The sequence below is a fragment of the Camelina sativa genome, chromosome 10 (genome assembly GCF_030686135.1).
Source record: "Camelina sativa cultivar CO46 ecotype springtype chromosome 10, ASM3068613v1".
Lineage (NCBI taxonomy): Eukaryota > Viridiplantae > Streptophyta > Magnoliopsida > Brassicales > Brassicaceae > Camelina > Camelina sativa.
Window position 1 is genome coordinate 9,097,152 of NC_141889.1, and position 13,529 is coordinate 9,110,680.

A 13,529-nucleotide genomic window follows, 5' to 3' on the forward strand; every position below is an offset into this window, starting at 1 on the left:
CCGAATGGCCACCCAGGCTTACTCAGATGGAGCTTGGAGTTTAAACGGAAACGCAGGGTTCGGCTGGGCTTTCAGGGACCAAAACGATAACCCAATTTTGGAAGGAGCATCGTCTTCTTCGCAGGTGTCCTCACCGTTGATGGCCGAAGCTCTAGCAACTCTGACAACAGTGAGAGTTGCGATTGAATCGGGTTTCACCAACACTATCTTTGCTTTAGACTCGTTAAATCTTGTCAAAGTTCTCAACCGGGAGATCCAATCTAAGGAACTCCATGGGATTCTACATGATATCCTATCACTATCCTCTCAATTTCTCTCTGTTTCTTTCAATTTCGTGCTTAGAAACCTTAACCAACGAGCTGATGCTCTTGCAAAAGGGGCTTTATCTGTAATGAACCCTAATTAGAAATGAAAGATCGCATGTTTGACCAAAAAAAAAAGCAACAACACCATCTTCATTTTTCCTATTCTGCAACTTGTGGCTAACATAGACATTTAAACTGTACTAATGATATTAGAATTTTAATAGACAGCCTTCAAATATTAATTTGAGTTCTTATCCAAAAAACTTCTGGCCGGTCATAAAAAGAGTCTTGAGTGCGCTTGCCATCCATTCGCAGCCAAAACGAAACGCGCCTAAGGGATTACCGACGCTTCTTTTTCTTTGTCCTCCCCGCTTTGTTTATTATTCAAGTTTGAAAGAAAACGTGGATAATTCAAGAAAGTGATGATTTAACTAAGCCTAGGAAGGCACTTTACTGATTAGTCCACATATCATACTCAGTATTATTACTTTATGACTTTTTTAGTGTTTTCTTGTGGGTTCTTTTCTCTCGCTTTATCCTAATCCATACGTATTCCTTTTTGTGAACTTTATATCATACGTATAGTATGACGTATCTACGTAACAAACACTATATATGTGTAATTTTTATTTGTTGTCGATAACTCTATTAGGTGTAAATTATACATCGCTTGAGATAATCAAGGGTGTCAAAATGAACAAATCCGCTCACCTAAACTCAATCTATCAGGATTCAGGAGTTTGTGCATCTTATGAACTAACTTAGCTGAGTAAATTTATTATATAAATTTATATTTATTAACTCACACTCATATAATCTTTATAAATCATCTGCTAATACTATATATTAGTTTGTGAGTTAATATAAATCTATACATAATCTAAAATATTAATTAACTTAACGAGTTAAATAAATAAGAAGGATCGTTAGATTCACTTGCCTTTAAGTTTTACCAATTAGGTATCAAGTTTTACAAATTACAACTAATTTGTTTTTAATCACAAATTACCACAAATGCTTTTAATTTTTTTCCTTTTAATTTTTTTTTTGTCAGAACATCCGACCCAAAAAGCTATATCAAGTTATCAACTAACGTGTTAAGGCTGTTTATCACATACTCACCCTCACGAATCACGATCATAAATAACTTCATTATTTTTTCAGCGAATGAACTTGCTTGAATGAAACAAGGCTCTAGATATCATCTTTTATTTATAATTAAATTCCAAAATTTTCTGAGTTCGATAAAAAAAATCTAGTTCTAATTGCCACATTTTTTAAGTGATATATTACTTTTTTTAACACAGTGGCGTCGAGCAATTACCCAAAATTTTTAAGGACCACTTGATATTATATTTAATTGACAACTCTAGAGGGTCAACAGTGGGCCATCCGAATCGATCTCGCGACTTCACAGCTGGGCCTCCAATTAAATAATGTGATGTGTTTTTTGCTCTAGTTTAATGTTTAAATTTATCGATATGTTCTGTACAGTTATATGTATGTTCTTAATGACTATCAGAAACATTATCGCAATGATCAACCACAGTTATTAAATTAGTATCAACTTAAAAAGAATACAAGTAGATTATAATTTTAAATATAGCATATTTTGTTGTTTGTAGTAATTTTTTGGTGACCTCACCGTATATTATCATTTTACCAATGTTACGTTATATAGTTTGACTTTAGATGGTAATAATATTAGCATCATATATCATGCTAAGCATCGCTATATACCGTAACAAGTAACAACCAACCAAAGTTTATATATTTTTGGAAGTATTTGAACGTTGACCGTTAGGTCGTTAAACCTACGTGCCAATAATATGATACATATTAATTCTTCATAAAAAATGATAGATAGAGTAAGAACTAATACAAAGTAAAATTAACAAACGATTCTTATTAACATTTTTTTTTTTTTTTTTTTTAAATGTTCGACTGTAAAACATGCTTGGCAAAAATGGACCTTGCGAAATATAAATACGTTGACCACCGTGTAATCAATTATAATTGACCCTTCGACCATCTTTACTGCAGGAACACTGTAACGTTTCTTTAAAAGAATAAAAAAATATACTTTAATCATATATATATTTTTATTATATTTTATTTTTAGTAGCCAATAGAAAAACGACACCTGTCTATTTATTAAAATGATTGATTTTTGCCAGAGCAACTTAAGTATCAGTTTTCTTATTTTTTTTCTCTTTTACTATTATATATTATTTTCTAAGCAATTCTCTTCTGGAGCAACTCCCACGATGCCCTTACAACTCGTTAACTATCACAAAGGTTGGACCATAAATCTCTATTCATCCCTTTTTCCTATTAGATGAAAATTTATATATATCCTGGTTTTCACACGTGTATTCATTTGTTTTGCATTTAGTTTTTGCTGTGAGTAAGTTCGTTTTTAATATAATACTATACAGTAATAAGAAATATATAAGAAATATATAAGAAATACGTACGTATATATAACAGTTAGTTAAGAAAAATTATATGCAAATTTGACTAATTGTCACTACGATTATGAGTTATGTTTTGATTTTGTGGATACCTTAATTAATAAAATATTTATATTTCATAATTTAATATATTATAATTGTGTAAAAGATAATAAAAATGAAATTGTTCAAAAAAATGATCTTTTTTAAAAAGGATATCCAAAAATGATATTTCTAACAAATTTTCAAAATTCTCAAAATAGGTTGGATTTTGGTCCAAGATTGTTAACTTAATAAAAAAAAAACTCCTCTATGGTAAAAAAGATTGTTTTACTTTTACTTTGATATTATGATGAAAAGTTTGAAAGATTTACTCAGCTTGCTTGTAAATATAGAGCCTAACTAAATTGCATATATAAATCGCAAACTTCGACAACAATACGGTAAACTAAGCCTAAGAAAGATGTGTTATATATTTTCACATCTAAAGACGTACGTACGCAAGAAAAGCAACATGACCTTGTTCTAGTAGAAATCAATCTTTAATTTTAGAATACCAAAAAACTGTTGACTTTGCAACTACTTTTTCTCAATATATATATATATATATATATATTTTTTTTTTTTTCTGTTAAGTTTATATAAATGTGGTTGAAGGAAAATGAGTTGTCGGAAATCAAATTGATAAACCAGTCCAATCGTTCGCAATGATAATGTTGATGTAACGCAAAGAATCTTGCATGTAGGCTCTACCACTTTTAATATTAAATAAGTATATATTTGCATGGTAGCTCAACTATTCATCATCACTCATCTCTAAAAATATCATCCTTAATAGAGATTATTGTTTTCAGAACCTCTTAATTATTCAAAAAATTATATAAATCAAATTTTCTACATAATTTTTTTAAAGTATATATGATTTTATATCTAACTATCACTATAATGTATACGTATTTTTATTTTATTTTCTATGATGTGTACATACTATATATATAATTTTATTTTATCATTTGTAAATCTCATACACCTGTTTGTAATAAGAACTCAGACTGACACAATGGTGATACAAGTATGAATTATTAGTTTATCCATGTCTATATTTAGTGATATCCGACGTTAAGAAAATCTTTAGTCACAATTTCTTGAAATAACGATAGACTGAAAAATGGACTTGTTCCTTAAAGGTTACCATTCTAACATTTCTTTTATATTTATTATAAATGTTGTGAGCACATTGAGGACTAGAATGAAGAGACTTGGAGGAACGAGAACCAAATGAACAAATCAAAGCATTTTCTTAACATAAAATTATAATCCAAAAAATAGTGGTTTCAACAATATTTACGTCTTTATTTCTCTGGTCAAATAACCCATGATTTCCTTGTCAACTACATTTATTTTTGTCGGCTTAACCCATGATTTGGTTTTGAGTTTGAAGAAAAAAAATCCGACGATTTGATATAAATCAATCTAATCAAATCTAATACTTCATAGAAATGGAAAAAAAATAGCACTAGTAATGGAACTTATTACCATATCCTTAGAAATGGAAAATAGCACTCGTAATTAATTATATATGTTCAACTGTTCAAGTATAAATGGAATCTCCCAGTTGTGCGTTTCTTGTCACGTCGTTCAATATATATAACCAGCTACTAAATCATATCACCACCAAGAATGTAGAGAACATCGTACGATATCGTAATTGTTAGTAAAATGTAGCCAATTAATACTTAATAGTATTCGATGGTTTTGGCAAATTCGGTGTGAACTTTAAAAAAAAAAACTGAAAGAAATAAGAAGTGACCCATACACATCGGAAACGTGCCTTGGTCATAAGGGGGATACTTGGTTCAGTAATATACACAGATTGAATATAATATATGAATTATTAATAAACAATAGTAAGAACAATGTTAATATCATGGCCGCACACGTAGTTTTACACGAAATATCTCCAATTAAAACTTGAAACATAAAAAACTTGATATCAGGAGATATCTACAAGATAGCATTTTGGTGGTTAGATTGTGAACTCTTGGTATTTTCAAGATGCAATTATCCACTCCACTGTTATGGTACGACATGACGAGTGAGTGTCTAGTGATTATCATTAAAATTCTAGCTGGCATGAAAATTCAAAGAAAAAAAAAAGAAAAGTCATGGATTTTGTCTTCTTCTTTCTTCTTCTTCTTTTTTTTTTTTTTTTGGTTTAAGGGTTTAATTAAGTATGGATTTTGTCCATAGAAATTACGATATTTGCAGCCTTTCAGGTAAGTTAACTGAACCCGCAAAACAAACAAAAGATTAAGAAAAGAAAAAAAGATATATGCATTGAAAATATGACATCTAATTAATTTCAATCATTTGAACAAGGCCTGTCAAAATTAGTTGGTCCATCCATTATAAATATGTTTGTTATCTATTAGATGTTCATATATATATATATATATATATATATACATAATAGACGATCCCCTCGGAGTGTTTCTCTATCCGGGACCATGCATACTTCGCATAATTTACTACTAATCATACATAATATTCTGAAAATACTAGTATTTTGGAAGTGGTTTTGGTCTTACCAATCCGAAAGTGAGCAAATTAAGTCTACCAAAATCCTAATTTGAGTTAACCCGCAAAATCAGCTTCTCATAAGTTGCGGATTTTGGCTCGTTCACACTTAACTTTAAACTCATTGGTTCATTATAATTTTCTGAATACATTCATTGACCTAAGGTGAGAATGAGAATGTGGAGGTGCTTCTGGTCTTGAATTGGTCCAACAAATCATAGACAATAAATAGAGAAAAGAAAAACAAAGCATGTGATGATTGGAATAAGATCCAGCAGATTAACCGTTACCCTGAAACCTTGTCGGCTCATACGTGGTGACTTCCTCTATCACATGCAAAAAAAAATTCCCGATGCAAATATTTGCATCAAACAATGTTCCATTGTTGTTTATTCCTATTACTACTAGTATTATTTTTAAAAACCAATTTGTTTCTTTCTTGGTACTTGTGAAATAATTCGATCAGTCAAATGGTTGGCTCCTTCTTCTGATGACTTCTGGAAGAAAAAAAATTCTCTGAATTGTTCGAGACCACGTGCCACCAAACATAGTGGATTGAATCATGAGCGATCTTTTGTATTTATATACTAATTTACTTGCATACACAAACTGAAAGCAAAACTGCAAAACATGTTTTTTTTTTTTTTTTTTTCTTGTTTGTAATAACGTTTATAACATTTTAGCAATTTGCATCAAATTTCGTTGAACTCAAACCTTCAATCCGAGGTTGTTTCTTGTTCGCTATTTCTTGGATTGCAAGTAAATGGAAGGTGAAAGTTTTGAGTATCAGAAGATATTTTCTCAGTTTCGAGACGTGTTATACCCGAGTCAACAATCCCTGAACGGACATGGAGATCAAACAGAAGATTGAAAAGTACGTTTCAAAACAAACCCAAATGTTGGGGAACTTTAGAAGTTGAACATACAGAACTATTTCGTAGCCACAATGAAATGTAATTGTGTAGCTTACTTGTAATACATAAATAAAGTAAACTGTGTAAGAACATGTTCGTTGCAGGGCAAGCTAATAAGAGTCTTGTACTCCAATAATAATGGCCTTATTTCAAACGCTAAGCCCCTAATCAATACATGTATAGTACCATGTTATTCACTCATCTACGAGACATAAGTGTATCAGACTCCTCTTCATGGATCGATTTAGAGACGTATTCTTTCGAAATTGACAAGCACTTATATGGTATTAGTATCAAGCAATGCTCAAGTCTCTGCAGTTTCTTCTTTCCTTATAGCTTTCAGTCTTTCTTGAAGCTTCTTGCTTTGTTCAAAATTTACCTTTCGCTTTACAGCTTTCTGCAAAAATATATCTAGTTAAGACAATGTAATCCACCCAAAAAAAAAGAGGGAAAACTTTCAGCTGAAACGTTTGTCTTGTTGGCTATTAGAAACTTGCCTCTTGGCGAAAACATCGATCAAGCTTTACTTTAAGCTGTGTACAATCTCCAAAAAACTTTCCAATCGGATGATCTGTATGACACTTTTGAAACTCCTCAATTATCTGGCAAACATGTGAGTGACATACAGAAGAATTAGTAAGAACAAACAACAAAAAGAGATCAAACTGATTTCTTCTGAAAGGTTTGATCTTTGCCACTCAAATTCGCAAAGGTTTACTAAAGTTAGAGCTATGAGTTTATCACCAACATTACATCTATTTACAAAATCTATCTTTTGCATTCTCATGCACAAATTAAAACACTTCTCAAAGACGCAATCACATAGAGGTAAGCGAAATCACAACGAACATGATTCAGAAATCAAGTAAATTGTACAAAGTAAAATATAAATTGAAAGTGAGAGAACAAATGCTGTAAAACTCACCTCCAGACACATTGGATGTCTATGTGGTGTAAGTGGAGGATGCATCGTCGTTTACTTCTGTCATAGAAAGAAGAAATTAAAAAAAAAAAAAAAAAAAACAGAATCGCTTGTAAAAATCAGATCTTTCACCTCTATGCTAAAAACCCACAAGGATGTAACAGCAGAACCGAGCAAAATCCTCAATTTTATAAACCTTTATGTTGAAGGAGCAAGAGAATGGAACAAACAAGTCACAAGTCATTGTAATCTGAAACTACGGATCTCAATCAGCGTCAGGAGTTAAAGAAGATGATCAATTCCTCCCCAATTTAACAAGACAGGAGGAGAACCACTTGATGTCACCAACAGAAAGGGTTCACAAAACAACAACTCGAAATAAAACAAAACCCTAATCGAAGAACAAAATGAGTAAAATTACCTTTTGATTTGAGCAAATCACACCTGAGAGGGAGAGAGATAGACCTCAGAATCGCTGAAATGGGGAAAGAGAGAGACAACGAACGAAGTTATTATGAAGTTAATGGGCCTGTTTTTAAACTTTTGGGTTAATAATGGGCCTTGTTTTTATACGTTAAACGCAGCGTTTTGTATGTTTTGGATGAGAGAATGAGAAAGGAAGGAACTTGGCGGAGGACGACGACGACGAACAGAGAGAAGCGCAAATATCAGAGAGAGTAAGAGAGAAGAAGCAGAGGAAGAATAAAAAATCTTACCTTTTTGCCTAACTGTGAAGAATACAGAGGTAAGCTGAACAGTACGTGTTCCGATTCTCAGAGTATACATACCCAATTGGAATTTGACTTCACAAGTTATCTTCTGTGGTTGATTTCATTTCTAGTGTAAAATGCAGTGTTTATGAATTGTGAGCTGAAAAGGACGAAGCTTTAGGATTTTGGGTTCGTCGTCTTTTCTAAATTGATTACTCAGGATGCTTTGCTTGAGATATTCATTACCTTATCTTCTTCAAACAAAGGAATCAACCAAGCTCTTCTCCAAAAGGCCTAACAATGTTGTGGTTTGTACTTCTTCTTCAAGAGTTCTCTACTTAAAAAAAAGCTTCTTTGTCATACATTTTTCTCAGCTCTATTTATTGTTGAAATTGAATAAATCTTCAGATTTGTGCAGCGAGAGGTCCAAGACCTCGGTCTCCTCGAGTTTGGAAAACAAGGAAGAGGATTGGAAGTATCTCCAAGGCTGCTAAAATGATTGATTGTGTAATGCCCTCTCTCTCTTTTTTACCCTTTCATCATTCTCTTCTTTATATGTTTAATGGATCTGTAGTTAATTCGTTATCCTTGTCTCATATCTGTTACTGAGATGTTGTATCTTATTTATCTTATAGATAAAAGGATTGTCGAATGTTAAAGAAGAAGTTTATGGCGCTCTTGATTCCTTCATTGCTTGGGAATTAGAGTTCCCTCTTGTTATAGTTAAGAAGGCATTAGTTATACTTGAAGATGAAAAAGAGTGGAAGAAGATTATTCAGGTATTTTATTCTAGCAAGAGGAGCTGATAATTTCTTTCTTTCTCAGTGTGAGATGAATGTAGAATAAGTTTTTTGATTTTGGTAGGTGACGAAATGGATGCTGAGTAAAGGCCAAGGAAGAACAATGGGAACTTACTTCTCATTACTCAATGCATTAGCAGAAGATAATCGACTTGACGAAGCTGAGGAGTTGTGGAACAAATTGTTTATGGAACATTTAGAAGGAACTCCAAGAAAGTTCTTCAACAAAATGATCTCTATATATTACAAGAGAGATATGCACCAAAAGCTCTTCGAGGTAAAGTAATAATCCTTCTTACTTAACTTAGTATTGGCAGCCAGTAGACATATTCTTTTTATACAAGTTGATTCCTGAAACTTAATTGAACTCCAAGAAAGTTCTTCAACAAAATGATCTCTATATATTACAAGAGAGATATGCACCAAAAGCTCTTCGAGGTAAAGTAATAATCCTTCTTACTTAACTTAGTATTGGCAGCCAGTAGACATATTCTTTTTATACAAGTTGATTCCTGAAACTTAATTGAATGTTTCTTAGGTCTTTGCTGACATGGAGGAACTTGGAGTGAAACCAAACGTTGCCATTGTGTCTATGGTTGGAAAAGTGTTTGTGAAGTTAGGGATGGAGGATAAGTACGAGAAACTAATGAAGAAATATCCTCCACCACAATGGGAGTTCAGATACATCAAAGGAAGACGCGTTAAGGTTAAGGCAAAACAGCTAAATGAGCTAAGTGAAGGTGAAGGCGGCGTAAGCAGCGACGAAGATAAGGTTGATAATGAGATTGAGAGTAAATCCAAAATGTTGTCAGATAAGGAAGCAAACCAAGATGGTGAGGATCTCAGTGAAGAGAAGGAAGAAGAAGAAGAAGAAGAAGAAGAAGAAGAACTTTTGCGTATGAATCAAGGGCAGATTGGAATTTCTAGGGAACCCTCTTTAGATTATTTAGACTCTTCTTGACTTAAAAGTGTTTGCGTCATGAGCTTTTGAGATCGTATCCACCGTTGGATCATGTAAGGAAAAGATATCGACGGCCAAAGTTCCTCAAAAAAGCATTCTGGTACTGAGCTTGGGTTTCTGACAAGAAAGATTTTGAACTTTTGAGGTTTAAGAGCTTTGAAGAGTGAAAACAAGATATAAATTTAAGAGTCAACTAAAAAGAGTATAAACCTCAGCAAAAGAACAAATACTGTAAAAGTCTTTTGAATTGAGTATGACTGTGTAAGCACTGAAGAGAGAACCTATTGTATTTCAAATCATAATTACTCCTCAATTGTAGTTTCACTCTTCATCTGATCCTGACTCTTCAGAACTCGAATCCTTCTTGTTTACTTTCTTCTTTGACCCTCTCTTCTTATCTTCTTCATCCTCACTGTATTCACTTTCATAATCCTCCTCTTCGATCTCATCGTCCTCCTCCTCCTCCTCCATGTCTTCTGCATTCTCACCCTCCAAGTTACGGGTTCTTTTCAAAACCTCGACTTTCAGTGATGTCTTTTGGTCACAACCGATCCAAGTATCGCTCACGCAGAAGCAAGTCAAGTTATAAGTACCTTCTCCAGGTGCTAAGATTCTCCCCATTACCAATCTTGACCCACTTTTGACCTTCTCAACAGCTTCTTTAACTGCATCATTTATTTCCTGAACGCTTGCTCCTAATGGTTCCATTGTCTCAGTAATAGCATTCGAAGCAGCGGCTATAGCTCCAGCTTCATCCATGAAATTAACCTTCTGAAAGAACCAGACATTGTTTGCGTCCGCAAGAAGAACCCAAAGGTTTTCCTCTTTGTGGAAAGGAAAGTAAGGCGAGTGAGGAATAGTTCCTATGAGTCCATTGGGACGTTTTAGAGTGATCCAAGCTTGAACTGTCATAATGTCGCCTTCCTGAATACCTTCTTCACCTTCTGTTTTGCAAATGACGTTGATTTTGAGAGACGGTATCATTTCTAACACTTTCTCTATGTCTTGAACATCAGTTTCTGACAAGCCAACCTCTCTGAACAGTTTAGAACGTTCTTCCAAGCTGAGTTCTTGAAACTCTCGGAATGATTTAACCTTCAACGCTAATGATTTAGCGATAGAGTCGTTGACATGAGGGAGTTGCAAGAAAGGAGCAATGCTTTCTGAAGATGACTTCCTTGCACTAAGAGGAACAGCCTGCAATCAAACAACATTGAGTGGACTAAAACTTCTTAAATTTTTGGGCAAGAATAAAGTTGGAAAAAACTTAAAACCTGAACAATGCATTGAGATAGCTCCATTACTCCGAGTGCAGGACTTAACCATCCACGCCCTTGTTCATTGCGGGGTATAACCGCCATCTGCAAGAAACTCACAATATCATAAATTTCTGCATTTTTAAATTTCCTATGTTTAAGAACATCAAACGAAAGCTTTTTAGCTTCTTATGTGAAAGGATTGATATAAGAGTTTCAAGTCATCATCAACTTGGTACTAAGCTTTAATTTATCAGTTACAATGTGTTAAGCAAAAAATAGGGGATATAAGCAAGCAAGACCTTCATTAAATCTTCAAGTAGGCGAGGCGCAAACTCTAGCACACGCCTGAAATCATTTTGCAGAGTCTGAGACAGAACTGTTGATTCACGAGTTAACTGTTTCTGTATCAAAAGCTCAGTCTGTTACAGAGAAGAAAACAATAGGAAACAAGTTAGCATTTTCCAAACGGTGTTCAGCACTTAGCGTTATAATGTGTTAAAAGAACCAACCTTGACAGTTGCAGGATTCTGTTTCCAAAACTTAGCTTCATCTTGCTTCATCTTCTTAGGATCCAGATTTAGCTCGGTTTTGACAGACGTAAAGAGTTTCTGCAGAGGTTCATCATCCGTTTTACGAACAGGAATCTCTGCATACTCAGCTGCTTTGATGAAAACTTCCAAAACTTTTTTTGGGGTTAAAGAGGATTTCAAAGACTCGAAATATGCTTGACGAGTTTGAAGCTTAACGTGACTCCCAGTATACTTTGATGATCTCCAGAGATAGATTGAGGCGATCACCAGTGGCAAGAGAATACATAAACCAACTGTACACAGCAATAAAACCCCACCAGATTCTCCATTCATGTTTAAAATAAATTCAGGTAGAGCCATTCCCATTGTATAACCCTGCATCAAACAAAAACCTTACTCTCCATTCATGTTTATAATTAGAATATTAGAAGTTGTGGTTTCGTTTGAGGAAAACACACTATTTCAACATCTAATAGTGAAAAGAAACGCAATGGAGGTTATATCTTCAGTACCTGTCTGCCATCAGGATGACCATACTTCTCAAAGTTTTCACGGGATAACGGATCAGTTAAAGCTTGGTAAGCTTTAGCTATGGACTCCACAAAATATTTATTGGCCTCTGTACATTTACAACACACAAATAAGCTATAAGCACATAGAACAATGAATCAAAAGGGAAGAAATAAAGGACGAGGACCAGTAAGCATTTTTCAACCTGGGTCTGGATTTTTATCAGGATGGTATTGAATAGAGAGTCTTCTATATGCTTTCTTGATTGCTGAATCAGAAGCACCAGGTTCCAAACCGAGTATCCCGAATGGCTCAAAGAGTTGACTCTGTAAAATTTACACAAGATAAGCAAATGAAATTCTCAACCATAAGCAATGTATGATTTAGCTTGAAGAGAGAATTATTAGTTATTATTACCTCACGGCTCATGTTCTTAGTGTAAAAGATCAAGAAGATCATTACAAACCAGAGTAGCACAACTGTCAAGTTGCTACATGAAGTGAAGCTAGAGATCTGCATAAGATAAAACCAACAATTTAAAGACATAGTAAGGTCATAAGTTACACTAATCATTGTTAAAAAAAGTTAGTGGATGAAAAGAAAAGAAAAACTAACCCTTTGAGACATGGATCTCTTGTACTTCCCTGAACGGTCACACTCAAGGCATTGACAATGTATGCTCCTTTGTTTCTTCGAAAAAGCGCGGCTCAGCTTCACAAATGTATAAGGCACCAATGGAATTGCCATCATTGTCAAAATGAAAATGGGAAACAAAACGCTATTCTCTTCTGATTCCGCCATCTTTGGACCCTTCTAGTTGAAGGAAGAGCCCTCCCAATCAGAGATTCTGCAGAAACAGAACTGCTCTGTTATGTTTTGTTTGGAATCTTAGAAGTTGTGGTTTTGTTTATACTATAAAATTTCCGGACCAACATGATTACACAATAGACAATTTGACAAAATATTCGATCTTAAATCGTGTCCAACCAAATATGAAGGAGATCAAGAGGAGACATTTGCATAATTCCCAAACTTTGTCTGATTTACAAATTCAAGGAAAAAGAATATGAATTTGATTGTATGCGATGAAAAACAAGTAAGGAATCAAAAAAAAAATGTACCTTGATGATAAAGCTTTATTGAGAGAAGAAACTGAATAAACAAAGCAGCTGACTTTAGAATCGGATTGCGAAGCCAAAGAAGAAGAAGAAGAAGTGAGGTTTATGAAGGGAGGGGTGATGATGAATCATTGCAGCCAATGAAGACAAGACACGTACCATGAAATTGAGACTTATACGCAGCGTTTGGCTACTCTTTTAGGAAACTGATGGCGACGTTGACTGATTTGAGAAGAAGATCTAAAAAGAATAATGAAGAGCATGCGGCACACCTGAGCCCCTGTGCACTTACCAGCAGAGGATCATGACTCACTCATCATGGAGAAGATTCAGGCAAGTTTTAATCTTTACACAGTTAAGTTAGTCAAGAACAGAACAACAAAAGGCCAAGGCTGTGTTAAACCCTTTGAGATTTGAGTTTAAAGAATAGATTTTGGGGTTTGTTAAGAAAAAAAGACTTGAGTTTTTGA

The 13,529-nt window shown here is 33.9% G+C and overlaps 4 protein-coding genes across 10 annotated transcripts; 2 read left to right on the forward strand and 2 right to left on the reverse strand.

Moving 5' to 3' along the window:
- The first annotated feature begins 4 nt into the window (after positions 1-4).
- LOC147935925 (uncharacterized) lies at positions 5-406 on the forward strand. The gene has a single exon (XM_087468517.1). It carries the CDS (start codon positions 5-7, stop codon positions 404-406), a length of 402 nt encoding a protein of 133 aa, XP_087324643.1.
- Positions 407-6,214: 5,808 nt separating this feature from the next.
- On the reverse strand, positions 6,215-7,668 carry LOC104718212 (uncharacterized). 4 transcript variants are annotated; one of them, XM_010435910.2, is made up of 5 exons: positions 7,593-7,668; positions 7,304-7,367; positions 7,175-7,231; positions 6,747-6,851; positions 6,215-6,646 (listed from the first exon to the last, which is right to left on the reverse strand). In XM_010435910.2, the coding sequence occupies exons 3-5, from the start codon at positions 7,217-7,219 to the stop codon at positions 6,554-6,556; spliced, it is 243 nt and encodes an 80-aa protein (XP_010434212.1). In that variant the 5' UTR covers positions 7,220-7,231; positions 7,304-7,367; positions 7,593-7,668; the 3' UTR covers positions 6,215-6,553. The 4 variants fall into 4 exon arrangements, with proteins under 4 accessions (XP_010434212.1, XP_010434214.1, XP_010434213.1 ...); XM_010435912.3 differs by having other exon boundaries at positions 7,304-7,427; positions 7,593-7,658; XM_010435911.3 differs by having other exon boundaries at positions 7,304-7,421; positions 7,593-7,653.
- An 83-nt stretch (positions 7,669-7,751) lies between these two features.
- LOC104718215 (pentatricopeptide repeat-containing protein At4g21190) lies at positions 7,752-9,978 on the forward strand. Of its 4 annotated transcripts, none has more exons than XM_087469333.1 (6): positions 7,752-7,916; positions 8,013-8,189; positions 8,290-8,388; positions 8,517-8,660; positions 8,746-8,958; positions 9,220-9,978. In XM_087469333.1, the coding sequence occupies exons 2-6, from the start codon at positions 8,103-8,105 to the stop codon at positions 9,640-9,642; spliced, it is 966 nt and encodes a 321-aa protein (XP_087325459.1). In that variant the 5' UTR covers positions 7,752-7,916; positions 8,013-8,102; the 3' UTR covers positions 9,643-9,978. The 4 variants fall into 4 exon arrangements, with proteins under 4 accessions (XP_087325459.1, XP_087325461.1, XP_087325460.1 ...); XM_087469335.1 differs by having other exon boundaries at positions 8,300-8,388; XM_087469334.1 differs by having other exon boundaries at positions 7,754-7,916; positions 8,025-8,189.
- LOC104718214 (dnaJ protein ERDJ2B) lies at positions 9,804-13,201 on the reverse strand. The gene is made up of 9 exons (XM_087469330.1): positions 13,063-13,201; positions 12,557-12,788; positions 12,359-12,454; positions 12,147-12,267; positions 11,944-12,050; positions 11,411-11,806; positions 11,201-11,320; positions 10,917-11,003; positions 9,804-10,839 (listed from the first exon to the last, which is right to left on the reverse strand). Exons 2-9 carry the CDS (start codon positions 12,740-12,742, stop codon positions 9,964-9,966), a joined length of 1,989 nt encoding a protein of 662 aa, XP_087325456.1. The 5' UTR covers positions 12,743-12,788; positions 13,063-13,201; the 3' UTR covers positions 9,804-9,963.
- Between the last annotated feature and the right edge of the window lie 328 nt (positions 13,202-13,529).